The sequence below is a fragment of the Lacerta agilis genome, chromosome 8 (assembly GCF_009819535.1).
Source record: "Lacerta agilis isolate rLacAgi1 chromosome 8, rLacAgi1.pri, whole genome shotgun sequence".
NCBI lineage: Eukaryota > Metazoa > Chordata > Lepidosauria > Squamata > Lacertidae > Lacerta > Lacerta agilis.
Genome location: NC_046319.1, coordinates 10,911,158 through 10,925,113, shown reverse-complemented (window position 1 = coordinate 10,925,113; position 13,956 = coordinate 10,911,158). Strand labels below are relative to the sequence as shown.

General features: G+C 50.2%; 1 protein-coding gene across 9 annotated transcripts in view; it reads right to left on the bottom strand.

Annotated features, from left to right (window-relative positions):
* Positions 1-1,545: 1,545 nt before the first annotated feature.
* UBR4 (ubiquitin protein ligase E3 component n-recognin 4) overlaps positions 1,546-13,956 on the bottom strand; it is a 123,219-nt gene continuing 110,808 nt past the window's right edge. For all 9 annotated transcript variants that reach the window (XM_033159446.1, XM_033159447.1, XM_033159451.1 and 6 more), the window contains 12 exons: positions 13,057-13,247; positions 11,987-12,160; positions 11,229-11,328; positions 9,904-10,122; positions 9,185-9,298; positions 7,917-8,059; positions 7,482-7,607; positions 6,999-7,193; positions 5,252-5,476; positions 3,300-3,390; positions 2,513-2,675; positions 1,546-1,973 (listed from right to left, as the gene is read on the bottom strand). In XM_033159446.1, the coding sequence (XP_033015337.1) occupies positions 1,909-1,973; positions 2,513-2,675; positions 3,300-3,390; positions 5,252-5,476; positions 6,999-7,193; positions 7,482-7,607; positions 7,917-8,059; positions 9,185-9,298; positions 9,904-10,122; positions 11,229-11,328; positions 11,987-12,160; positions 13,057-13,247 (1,806 nt within the window). In that variant the 3' untranslated portion in view covers positions 1,546-1,908. The remainder of the gene's footprint in view (positions 1,974-2,512; positions 2,676-3,299; positions 3,391-5,251; positions 5,477-6,998; positions 7,194-7,481; positions 7,608-7,916; positions 8,060-9,184; positions 9,299-9,903; positions 10,123-11,228; positions 11,329-11,986; positions 12,161-13,056; positions 13,248-13,956) is intronic.

Genomic DNA, 13,956 nt, shown 5'->3' with positions numbered 1-13,956 from the left:
TCTCCAAGGTAGGCTGTAGGGCTTTGCTTTTATTGATCCAGAGATCCTTCTGGCTGTCCCTCCTCCAGTGGCTGAATTTAGAATGAAAACTCCTTGCGTCACACGGGGCTCATCTTTTGCTGATTACAGTGCAAAACAGCACGTGGTTGTATGCCTGGTGCTAACCAGCTAGGGTAAAGTGGGCTTCAAAACAGCTGCCCTTGCCAGGATCGGAGCTCACCACATCCCAGCATCCTCACAATGAACTGTATCAAAATCCCAGCTCTCCTCCATGCCCTGCTTTCCTTCAGGCTAAGGCCGAGCCTTGCAGGGCAGCTAATTAATTTCATTGGGGGGGGGGGTGAGGAAACTAGAACTGGAACGGGCGCCTCCATAAACCTTCCAAGAAGCAGTGAGTCAGGAAAGGGCACCTCCGCCTACCCTTATCTGCCCACACCCAACATTATCATTGGCAAATCACATAATGAGATTTCTCTGAATGGTTATTTGTGTACTTCAGAAGAACACCTTGGTTTGAAAGCTTGCAGCTCATGGGCCACTTCTAGAAGAGCAGGAAGAGGGGAAGCCAGTGGGGATCATGCACTCCAAACTCGGCTCATATGTGGAACTTGGAAATGAGAGGAAGAATGCTGGACCGCCAGGGAGTGTGATGGAATGCTGGGCGGAGTTACAAGTGAGTGACAGGTGAAGTGCATCTGGCTGAGTAGGACAACTGAGAGGCAGAAAATGAGATGATAACAAGGGATAACAAAAGTGTAGGACAGGTATTAAGGAGGAGAGTCAATTATGTTGTCACACACACATAAAAGCATTAAATTGTTCCAAGCATTAACTATCTGTGTTCTGGTCTAGGTTACTCCTGCGGGGATATACTCAAACAAGGATATAGAGCAGGGGTCAGCAAACTTTTTCAGCAGGGGGCCGGTCCACTGTCCCTAAGACCTTGTGGGGGGCCAGACTATATTTTTGGGGGGTAATGAACAAATTCCTATGCTCCACAAATAACCCAGAGATGCATTTTAAATAAAAGTACACATTCTACTCATGTAAAACACCAGGCAGGCCCCACAAATAACCCAGAGATGCATTTTAAATAAAAGGACACATTCTACTAATATAAAAACAGGCTGGATTTAGAAGGCGATTGGGCCGGATCCGGCCCCCGGGCCTTAGTTTGCCTACCCATGATATAGAGGGAAAGTCCTTTTGCTCTCGATAAAACTTAGTAGGTGCAGGCTGTAGATTCTGTAAGGACTTTTAAGGGAAGTCTCATTTCAGTAGTCAAACATCTGACCTGGCGACTTCCAGGGGTCTGGCAGGGGACCGTGAGAACGTCCTGGGGGCGACAGCAGAACACTCCTCTGCACATGCATGCACTTAAAATGTTAAACCACAAGAGCTACAGTTTGCGTAAAGCAAAAGTATTCTGTACACAGACACTTTTCTATGGGTCTGTACATGAAGACTTCCAGTGAGCAGATGGCAGGAAAACCAACCTTTAGTAAGTGGTAAACACAAAGCAGGCAAAACCCATTCCCACCAGAGTTGTATTTAACTTATTTATTGACTGGTAAAATGGTCACACACACAAAGAAGCAGTAGAACTGACTGGGGCCGGCTTGGGTTATTCAAGTCCTTGCACGTTCCTTCACTGGCTCGGAGCACGCAAGGCAGAACATTGAGAAGCACAGGGGTGGACCGGCGGTGGTGGACAGGGGAGAAAAGCTGAAAATCCAACATCACTCCAAGATTGGGGTCAAGGCAGGGGGTGAGGTGAGGGGGACGACAAGGGGCTTGGAGATAAAGTAACTGCAACACTCTTTGCGGGCTGGTTGGGCAGGATACAGAGGAACAGCAGGGAGGCAAGCTGATTGTGGTCTCTTCATGTAGCCGCTCAGGGCAGCAGGCTCAGGGGATGGAGTTGAGGAGATCCTTGAGGAAGCCATCGGGATCGCTGATTTCTGACAACAGTCCTGAAACCGGGAAAGGGATGTCAGCTGTGCACATTCAGCAAACCAATTCCTAGAAGCATCTTCCTTTGCCACCAATTCAGACAAGCAAGTGAAGAGGCCAGGGGAGGAGAGGAACTAATGGAGAAGATTGGTGCCTCCCCCATACTCTTTAACGGCTTCAGTCCCCAAAACCAAGGAGGCAGGAATAGCTGGTAGCCAAACTGCTGACTCATGGGAAGGTCTGCAGTTCACTGTCCGCTCACCTACCCACTGCTATACTATCCAAATCACTTTTGGTTCACAAGATACAGGGTACATAGGAAGCTGCCTTATACCAAGTCGGAGTGCTGGCCCATCTAACCCAGCAAACTGTACTCTGACTGGCAGAGGCTCCCCAAGCCTTTCCCAACCCTGCTACCCACATGCACACGTTCATTGGAGTTTTTATCCCTGTGAAAAACATCTCAGTTACATCTGAATCAGTTCCCATCACTCAAAGGCAGCATGTCAGTAAACAGCGTTATTATAAAATACACGTAGAGCTTTCCGGAGTAACTAACCAGCCACGTCCAGAAATTCTGAAAAGGTCTCCACAGGCATAAACTCCTCCTGGAAAGTCTTCAGAGCCTTGTCTGCGGCTTCGTAGATGGGCATGTCATTGTGGCGGATGTATTCTGCCAGAGAGTAGGACCAGCCTCCCTCTGTGTTACTCGTAGGCACCTTCTGGATGGGAAAGAGGAGAAGGGAGGGTTAGAAGCTTGAGCATGGAGGACAAAGAGGAAGCAGGCAAACATGGTTTTAAAATGGGAAATCAGACCTAAGGGGGGGGGGAACCTTTTGAAAGAAGGGCCTATCAAGAAGTTGTAAGTCAATAATGCCTAGATAGATCCTCCAGCTTCAAGAGCAGTATTCCTTTGATTGCCAGCTCCTGGAGAAAGGCTGTTGTCTTGTGGGCTCTTCCAGGGAGCATCTGTAGTTGGCCACAGGAGACTGAACTGGGACCCAGTCCCTTTGCTGTGGTCTTCTTTTGTTGTTATTCAGAGGATGCCAATAATCTCATCTACTGAGGCTTTTAAGAAGATGGGTGGTACATGCTACCCCTCTCCAGAACTGATAAAAAATAGGGAAACAGGGATGGGGAAAGAGGAAAAACCTGGAACACTGATGTAAAATGTCTTAACTCAGCTTTTAGATCACCCCGAACTAGGATTCCCCCAACATTCCTCAGCCTGGGAGCTGTGCACACGACAGATGGTGCTGGCCCCCTGGAAAAAAGCAGGCCACTGGTTTGAGGAGCATTGCTAAAAGAAGAAGAAGAAATGCACCAAGAGTTCCAAGCTCGCTTACTTTGAACATGTTGTAAATGAGATCAACGAGGGCCCAGAAGAGGAGGCCGGAGCGATAGGCAGAGTAGTCCTTCACTGTTTTATCCGTTAGCCTGTTAGGAAAATAAGATCAAGCCTCGCAGTTAATTGCTACGCTTTTCTTTGCTGCTTGTTAGCTCAGCTGATGAATAGCCCTGGCTGTGGCAACAGCCAGAAGCCCATCCATAATACATGTGGGAAAATGCGTGAGGCAAGCTCAGCCAGGCGCTGGAGGGAGGGAGGGAGGGAAGGAACACACAGAGAGATGGGATGCTCCACTGTTCTCCCCAGCAAAGCGATTTAGAACTACGGCCGCAGGCACAACTGCAAGGTGTTGTGCAACATGGGGCCTGGCACTGTTGCTGAAATTCCTGCAATCTTGTTTCCACCCCCCCAAAAAAGGGGGGAGCATTTCCTCCAGGCCATGAAGTTAAGCATCCCCCGCCCCCTAAATCATCGCAATCATGTTGCAAGGGGTTTCCCCTCTGCCCGCTCCACTCATAACATTTTTTAAGGGCAGGTCAATGCTACAAAGCAAGAGGTACCACCAAGCCACCTCTGCTTCTGTCAGGGCTCCAAGCCCTTAGGCTGCTTGAGAACTGCAGGCTGCAGGTCCCTGAGGAAAGTGCTTCCCCTGGGAGGCTAAAGCTACTTCCCCAGAACAGGCATGAATCAAACGGCAGATTTCCCTTACAGCAGCAGGAAATGTGCAGAGCAATCAATGCCGGAGTCTGCAGCCCCTCCCCGAAGGTTACAAGACCACTCGGGCGCAATTACAGAGCATCCAAAATGCACGCCCTTCCATCATGACCCCTGAACACCTGCTCTCAGGAAGCTGCAAGGAAACACTTCAAGCGAAGGGGCGCGGCAGAGACTCCTCCAAAGACATTTCCTCCCAATTTACTCTCCTGTAACACAGCTGATCCAGCCATGGCATGGTCCAAAGGGTTAGGCCCTGAGATCAAGGCAAACACAGCGTATCTTTTCTCCCTCTTACAGACAAGAGATCAGAGGCAGAGGAAACAGAAAGCCTGGAGCCATTTCAAATGACCAGAGGGTCACTCCTTGGGCCTTCTTGGTGACAGCACCCGTCCCCTGCAATGTCCTCCCTTGAGTAATTTGTGAGACAGGGACAGCATTGACCTTTACATGCCTCTCAAAATCTTTCTAGTGCTAAGCCTACTCAGAGCCAACCAGCTGAAATCAATGGACATGACTAATTTAGAATCATTAATTTCATTGCATCTACTCTAGAGTAGAACTTAGCTGTAGACCACTATATATCATGAATAAACCTGAGTAGCATACAAAACAATTTAAAATGCAACTGGGTGTAGGGAGGCACTGAGCCACAGACTTAATGCAGGCAAAACAGAGACAGCTCTGTGGCCAAGACAAAGAGAGGAGGAAGGAGAAGAGGTCAGGCTTCTCCTGGGATTTACAGCAGGCCCAGCTCACTTAAGAGTCAATGTCAACTACATCTACCGGTAATTCTCCTGTGTGCCTGAAAAGGGCACCAAGACATGTACCAACATAGGGAAACAGACTATCGAACAGCATCCATCAAAATCTTGCGTGTTGTTCTCGACTCTTCCAGGAACTATTGGAAATTCAGGGTTATTGTTTTTTTTAAAAAAGATGCTGATTTTTAAGGAGAAGAAGAAAATTTTGTTTGATCATCAAAACCAGCCTTTGCCAGCCAGGTACCCTCCAGATGTTTCAGACTGTAACTCCACATCAGCCTCAGAATCTAATGCAGAAGGCAAAGGCTGTGTAGCCAAGTCATGTCCAAGGGTCCCAATCCAACGAGCCTGCCTTTGTAACCCTATAGGACCATTCTCTGGGGGTGGGAAGGGAAGGAACCGGTTGCTTTCTCTGCGGCACAGAGAGGGGAGAGGGAAAGGGGTGGGTGGGTGGGTGTGGACAGCCCCATACCTGCTTGCTCCCCCTGGCGACACCACCCGAGCGTGTGAGATCACCAGCAGCCGCTTGAGAATGTCGATGCGCATCGCCTTCCACCTCTCCGGGGGCAGGATGTGAAGCGCCATGACGATGTAATAATGGGGCCCGTCCACCTCAAAGGCACTCTCCACCCACTTCTCCTTTGGGTGCTCCAGGAAGCTCTGGAGGTTCTTCTCTTCTCGAGAGGTCGCTCGTGTTCTGGAAGTCAAGCAGAGACAGAAGCGATGCACTTTGAACAGCAGGGGGAAGAAAGCTTTCAATGTAAGAAGAGCTTGCCAGATCAGTCTGTCCAGCATCCTGTTCTCACACTGGCCTACCAAAACCCTGCAGAACAGTGGCCTCCTACAAGGGCTAGACTACCCAACAATATGTTGTTGAGGCCTCCCCTCCAGTGTCAAGAACTGACACCAGACCAAGCTAATGAGCCAAAAAGCAGAACAAAATGCCCCCATACTTGCCTTCCCCCATCCAACCAGATATCATTTAACAGGCTGAGCCAAGATCCACCTCCACATGTATCAACACGTGAACATAGGTCCCCTTAGCATACTACAGGGGTCGGCAACCTAAGGCCCATGGGTCACAAACGGCCCACAGGGGTCATTTAACCGGCCCATGAGCTGCCACTGAACCAAGCTGCCTGCTCGGCAAGTCTCTGAGCACTGCATTAACCAGTGCGGTGTGGGGACTCGCTTCTGCAGCACCAGAAATTGTGGGCGTGTGCACGCGATCCGGCCCACGGAGGGATCTCTGCTGGAGTGAACTGGCCCAGCCAAGGTAAATCTTGCCGACCCCTGGCATAGTCTCTTCCCCAGGGCCGATCCACCCCTAAGGCAAAGTGAAGTGATAGCCTTGGGCAGCAAGATCCACAGGGGCAGCAGATCCAGCCTCCAACAAATGCATTACCCGTTGCTGCTGCGGTGGCAGCGATAGTTGCAGCACCTCCACAGCGACCTCTCTGCCAATAGAAGGCACTACTGGCTCTCTCTCTTTCCCCCTCCCCTTGTTCCTGAAGCAGATCTTCACTCATTCGCCCCTTCTTTCCTGACAGGGGACACCTGCCATTTTTTGGTTCGCCTCAGATGCCAACATGTCTTGGGCTGGCCCTGCTCATGACCAGCAGCTCTCCCAAGACCTCTCCATTCCCCAGCCCTGAAATTCAGGCACACAAAGCAGGCACTCTCAGGATGAGCTCTGGACCCTCCTCCCCAAAGGAGTTTAGGCACATGCATCAACATCGCGGCAAAGAACAGGGGTGGCAAACTGTTTTCGACCTCACAGCGACATTCCTTTCTGGGCAAACACGCAGAAGCTACGTGCCAGTAGCTTGGGGTGGGGCCAGAAACAGGGCACCAGATGAGAATCCTACCCTTTGTAGAGAAGCCTATATACCCAAACTAAACAAGGATCACACTACAGGAAGGACCACTGGATTTAATGTGAAGGTGTCTTCTCCTCAGTGGACGGACAGTATTCCCCGTATGGGTCACTCTTCCTGCTCGATCCACAGACAGGGCTCATGCCAGTGCAGGCTGCTAAGCTTCCTTTGGGAGGGGTGAGCAACGAAACCTCGAAATCTATTGCTCCGTCTGCGCAGCAATTCAAAGCAGCAACCGGTCTCGCGACGCCCTGCTCCACCAAGGGAGAATGGCTCAGGGGACATATGCACAGACACGCAGAGAGAGAGAGAGACAGCGAGAGAAAGATAAAAGGTACTGACGTGTTGAGGACATAAAGCACCGTGTGAATGATGTAGGGGATGAGGTGGACGTTGCTCTCCCGCCCTCCGCCGCCCGTGTCCACACTGAACGACTGCTCCATGGCGAACCGGAGGAACAGCAGCTTGGTGTCGTGCACATTGAGCTGGTAGGTGGGCTCCCGCTGCCCCGTGCACTCTTGAAGGTAGGTGTTGTGCCTACAGGAAGAAAACCAACACCAGGTTAGGCTGCAGATCTCACAAGAGGCCCAGGAAAGCCAAACATGAGGCAGCTGTGTTTCATTCAAAAAAAAAAGATACATGGAGATGCTGGAGGGATAAGGAAAGGGCAAAATACAGATACGGTTCTGAAAAGGATGTGTTAGGATGGTACAGTCCAAGAAATAAGGCCCTCTTCCCCAGAAGCTGGTGGGAAGAGGGCACTTGCAGCATGAGACTGCTGACCCCGACAGAACAGCGGGCAAAAGGGCAGCTCCTCAGACTCACCTGGCTAGGCAGGTAGCAAAGGCCGATTCTGGGACATGGGGCCCCCACACCGGCAAGAGGCCGTTGCATTTGGTGTTGGCATTCTGCAGGGCTGCACTCTCCCATTCCTCGCGCCCACGTGCCAACCTGCAGGAGTAAAAGCAAGGTCATTATCAGTCAGGGAAAGTTCCCTTCCCTGCAAACCTCTTCCCTGTAGAGCAAAGCTGGTGACTGCCTCAGTCCCGAAGACTTAAATATTTTACTTCCACACACACACCACAAACCCTGGAGCTTACCAACTAGTGCATTCCTTAAAGTATTGTTAGTTAGCTCATTACCAAAGCTGCAGCTGATGGGATTCTTCCCCAGGCTAAACCGAACCCCCAGCAGATCAGGCATGGCTTTGTGGCCAAGATGCAAAGGAGATCTCAGGCCCAGAGGGGAACTCAGACCCACCTCACAGCTGCCAGGTGACAGTCGTAGTGGACAATGTTAAAGTGCGAAACGGTGCTGTAGCCCTGCTGCTTCCGAGGCTTGTTCTCAAACTCCTCCAGGGCGACTCGCTTGGTGAAGGTGTAGATGCCCAGGACCTTTGTTGGCTGTGGGGAGAAAACGGAAGCTGCGGTGGAAAACCCAAGGCACCAAGCTTCGAATGTGGAAAAGCTGCACAGAAAAAGCTGCTGTTTTCTCTTTGGCCCTGGAAGTCTATAGAGCAGTGTTTCCCAAAGTGGGCAATCCATCCCCCCGGGGGGAGCTGGAACAATCGGGGGGGGGGCAGTGAATAAAAATAAGAGGGCAGTGGAAGCATAAAAAGAACGTTTTGAAAAACCATTCATACATGTTTCATCTGCTCTGTAATGGCACTTACCACCAGGCCGGGCACTGCTGCGGGATGATGACAACGCTTCCCCTGGATCCGACAGTCATGCTGGAGGAGAGGGGTCGCAGCTTGCCTGCCTATTTGGCGCACCAGCGACTCAGCCACATTCATCACAATAATACGTTTTGAATGTGTTATAAGCATGCAACACCAGAGAGCAAATAGGAATTTATATGGATTTTTACATAGGCTTTATTTTTCTTTCATTGTAACGATTTAATTTCTGACTTATTTATAGTGTTTTTAATCTGTGTCTAGATCCACCCTGGTTCATCTTTCTCACTAGGATAATTTTTAATGTTATTTGTAATTTTCATTTTAATATTATCCTTTGTTATCTTAATATTCTGTGTGTAATGTGAATGTCACCATAGCTGATTTTAAGAAACAATTTTATAATTTCAAGCTTCAGCATGTCTTATCTACAACAACATCTTTCTTTACTATGTTGGAGGACATAGGTAGAAATATAGATACATAAAAGAATGCAAATTTGTCACAGCATCTTTCCGTTTGTTCACTTAAAGAAGGCAGATTTCTAGAGGGCCACTGAGATATCTCCCCCCCCCCCCTGAAAAGGAGGCTGTAGGGCAAATGAGTTTGGGAACCTCTGGTAGAGAAGTCACAGAATTGTAGACTTGGAATGGCCCCAAAGTGTCATCTGGTCCAACACCCTGCAATTCAATGTAGACCTACACAACTATGGATGTCGCTCAGCTGCCCAGCACCTTGGAAATCATGGCTGCAATGAAATGTGCATATGCAGACATGGGTGCCTGCATGAAACAGCATGACTGGGTGAAATTGCCAGGCTCTGACTCCCCACTTCACCCCCAAGGCCTACCTGGAACTTGTAGCCCTCCCTGCAGATGCAACAGGTGAGGCCCGGCTCCTCAATCAGCTCCTCCATCTGCTTCAGCAGCGCTGTCTTTGTCACCACCTGGCCCTTCTCGTTGGTCTGAAAGATCCAGCACGGCAAGGTTATCAAGGAGAAAAGCAGAGTTTGGGGGGGGGGATGAAAACTGGTCGTGCAGATTGGAGGAAGAGGGCCATCACAAGGGAGCATCTTGATGTTGTGCAGGCATGGAAAGTTTCGCACTGGAAAATGTGTCGACCTTATGGTTGCTGCCATGGCCGTGGTCAAAACAACAAGTGGGACCTGAACAGCCACTGGTCCCGCTGGATTAAATGGCACCACCCAAAGAGCCAGCCATTGCTAGAACTTGTGGACATCCAATGGAGCTGAACATTGGAAGAGTCGTGACAGATAAAAGAAAGGACTTCTTCATGCTGTGCAGAGTTAAACTGCGGAACTCTCTCCCACAGGAGACAGTGATGGTGACCAACTGAATTAGCTTTGAAAGAGGATTAGGCAAATTCATGAAGGAGAGGGCTTCGGACGGCTGTTAGCCACAATGGCTATGCTCGGCCTCCAAAGTTGGAGGCAGTAATGTTTCTGAATACCAGCTCCCTATCGTGGCATCTGGCTGGTCAATGTGAGAACAGGATGCTCTGCTAGATGGGTACCGGGCCTAATGCAGCTGGCTCTGCTTATGCTCTTACCGTCATGCCAAGGGTGCCCAACGCTTTCTGGCGCATCGCCATGGCCATGCGCTTCTTCTCCGCTCGCGTCTCTCTCCGGGCAGCATCAATCTTCTTGTTCACCTCTGGGTGCTCCCGCAGGGCCTCCAGGAGATTCTCGGCCAGCGTCCCAATCCCTTCGTCACTGGAGACTTGCTCCAGCTTGTGCAGGTTTGTGATCGAGTCGGTCCCAATGAGCACCTGTTCAGGGAGTAGACGTTAACGCAGTGGGCAAAGAGGACAGGAGGATGAGTCACCCTTGGCCCTGAGCTGTGGAACCTGAAAAGGAAATCTCCTATGGCTCTCGCCCCTCTACACCAGATACAGCTTTGCTCTTAAAAAATTGTCCATCTTTCGAGCACAGTATAGTACAAAAGGCACACAGACCTGCAGGGATGCCACCCAATTAACACCATTGAAGTTCAAGAGCAAAGTGAATTTTAAGCAACTGAATGGGTCGATAAAACTGGCATACGTTTGGGTATGGCACACAGAGCGTTCCAGTTACACCAGCCAAGAGAGACAAGGATGCAGCAGGAGCCCCTGCAACACCTTGGAGGAGGACACTGGAGGAGCACCAATGGAACACTTCAAATTTTCCCCTTTCAAAACCGTATTGCTCTTCTTCAAGAGCATCCCGTTTACTGGAAACAGACCATTCTAAGGCAGAAGTTCCCAAACTTGTTCCCCCCCCCAGCCCCCCTGAAAACTGCTGAGGGTTTTGGTGGACCAGACAATTGTTTTGTTCTGCCTGTTGTAGTAACTGCAATGTGCTGCACTAGCTAGTGGCTGTGTGATGTTTAATTGCACTGTTGCTGCTTTTATTTCATATATATTGTATTGCTAGAATCACAGAATTGCAGAATTGGAAGGGTCCCGGAGACCAACCCCCTGCAATACAATCTTATTGTATTACAATTAGAATTCCAAGACACACTGCACTGCATCCGAATGACTCTCGTGGGCCACCATTTGGGAACCACTGTTCTGTAGCACATTTTGGGGTGTTTTCCTTCTGCCCCTTTGGTAAACTGATGTAGCTCCATTATTGCTGGATCATTCCCACCCTAAACGCAAACACACACACACGCACACACACACCCCCCTGAGGTCCATAATGAGAAGGGCTCCATAGGGGCTGGGCTAAAAAGAGCCCTTTGCCTTCGTCTCACACTTAGGAGAAGGAAGCTGTGCCTGGAATCAGCCCCTAAGATCAGGCACCATGTATATGCCTAAACCTGATGTACATGGAGACCAGATTAGACTCATTGGCCAAGGGGGGCGGGGGTAGAAGACATCTCTTTCACCTGTGTTGGGGGGTGCTGCGTGGCGAGACCTCGGAGCAGCCGGAGGATGAAAGGAAGGGCCGGCCGGGAGAGAAATTTCTTCCACACATCGGCATCCAGACTGCGGAGAGAAGATTGGAAAAGAAAAAGCGTTTGAAAAGTAGCTGTCACTATCAGCATCAAGACCTGGATTACTCCACCCCAGCCCCGCTGTGTGGCTCACACACTCATGCTGCAAAGGCGGCTCTCCCCACCTGCTCCCCAAATTAAGGCAATTCAGACACTCCCAAAAGGAATGAACCACCTCAATTCCCACAGTGGTGTCATTTTGCCTGAAATCATGCTTCATGTGGCTGAGCTCCAAACACCCGAGAAAATGACTTGGCCGGGGTGGCAGGTGAGTCAGAGACCTGCAGTTGCTTCCCTGGAAGCCAGCATAGAGTGTCAAGGGTCCAGAAAGCTGTTAAGGGCCCAGGTAACCTTTAGTGCTGCCTTATCCAGAACTGGGTCCACCTAGCCCAGTGTTCTCTGCTCTAACAGCAGTTCTCTGTGGCTTCCTGGCTAAGAGATTTCTCCGCCACCTTAAACCCCAATATTTTGTTGTTGTTTTTTTAAGGATGGCAAAGCTTGGGATTTTCTTTCCTCACATTAGCTCTGCAAGGGAGCAGCAAACTGGGCACTCTCAGGCCACCCCCAAGGAAAGGGCAATGCCCCAATGCAGGGGGAGCTCGTCCCAGTGCCACCCACAAATCGCCTCCATCCTCCCACACGACTCTCACTTTTTGGCACTGGGGATGTGCTTCTTCATGTAGTCGAGGGCGTTCTGCGTGATCCCCCTCTGGAGGATGAGGTCTTTCAGGAGGTGCCCATTAGTGTTGTTCTTGATGCCAGCTGCTATTTTGCAGAAACAGTCCAGGAAGACCTTGTCATCCCCGCTGTGTTCCTCATCGTACCTGGGGGAGAAAAGAGGCAAGGGACTCAAAAAGGCTGTCCGGGGGCCAATCCAGGCTCAGAATCTTCTTTCTAAATAAAATTAAGTCACATCATTTCTTGGGGGCAGAAGCGCAAGCCATCTGCACCCTCTGATTCTAGCCTTTTTGCAGAGCTGAGCTTGTAAAAAGGACTCTCGTCCCTGTTTATTTCTATGCCAAAGCACCTCAAAGTGAGTAAAATATTAATAGGAAATTGAAATAGTCTTTTGGTCACTGTTTTCTAGCCTTAATTGTTGCAATACCCACGAAATGCGCATTAAAAGCAAAACAAAAGGACACTGAAGAACCATAGTGATACAACTGGTGCAATCATTCAGACTCCTGAGAGTATTAGCTTTTGTCAAAAAGGAGAGAGGGGTGCCAAGTTTCTAGTTCTCAAGAGGGTGAAGCTATGCTTGAAAATGTGCAAAGATATCCAGCAGTTGTGGGGAGCGGCTTCAATGCCCTTGCCCACCCTCAACAGCAAGTACAGGAAGTCAAAATTAAGCACATTTCCTATCTTTGTATAATGCATAAAACACACCTTTTTTGTAACATATAGAGACTCCTGTACACAACCCAACTGTTTCAAGACCAGCCTGGTGCCCCTTCAGAGTTTGGGGCTACAATGCCCCCAGCCCGGCCTGGATGGCATAGTCCAAAATATCTGAAGGGCACCCGGTTGGGGGGATTCTGTGCTAGGCTGCGCAGAGAGGGAGCTTTGAGGCCAGCCTGGAACCAGAGATTAAGCAGAGCTGCACCTCTGACAAGCAGAGCCCTTGCAAACCAGCAGCACCCCAATTTATTTTGCACACTTAAAAACTCAGGGAACAGGAGAGGGCAGGAGAGTTCGGTTCAGGGTTCCCAGGGAGGCATACTTGTCGAAGCTGCAGTAGGGCTTGAAGCGATCGACCAGGATCTGCATCTTCTCCATCTCCCCAAAGGACAGGTAAGGGATGATGCGGAGCAGGCCCTGCAGGACGCTAGGGTTGGAGCGGACGAAGGTGCTGTTGATCTGGTCCAGCAGCATCACCAGCTGGTCCTTGTCTCCCGTGAGGAGGAGGTTTCCCTGCGGAGGGAGGAAATGGCCCGTCAGTCAAGACACCCTGAGTCTATCTGCCTTGGGACACCCTTCTCCCTGCCCCACACCCCATTTACAGGGCAGCTTCTCAAATCCACCCCCCACAATCCCTCAACCTCCCTGCTCTGTGCAAATTCCTCTTCCTCTGTTTCTGCTGCTCGTTCTCTATTCTCAACGCCTTCAGGACAACATCTTAGCTTCCCCCTCCGATAACCCCCCCCCCGACCACTCCCTGATCTGGGAAAGCCAACTCTCTTAGGCTTTTTGTCCTGTCCTGGATTCATTTGGATGATTCACCATCAAGTCTCTGTAAGAAACGCCCCTTGCATATGCTAGAACCAATTTATTAGCAACGAAACACGTGTTCCAATGAACACAGCAGGCTTAAAAGAAAAAAATCTCATTTAGGCAGGCAACAAGAGAAGGCCTAGTATCTCTACGGCATCATTGGGGGGGGAGAGGGGAGCCAAACCTCCAGCCTCGCTAGGGAGTTCCTGGATGTCCTTCAGCTCATGGCAAGATACAGTTCAACCCCCTTGAGCGGGGGGGGGGGGGTCAGAGGCTGAAGTCAGGCCCAGCTATTGTGACCTGAAGACCCTGGTCAGCCAGCAATATCCCCTGGGGGCTAACTCTGAGAAGGGAGGGGTGGGCCCATGGCTCAACCCTGCTATACCATAAGTGTGCCTGCTCCAGAGGG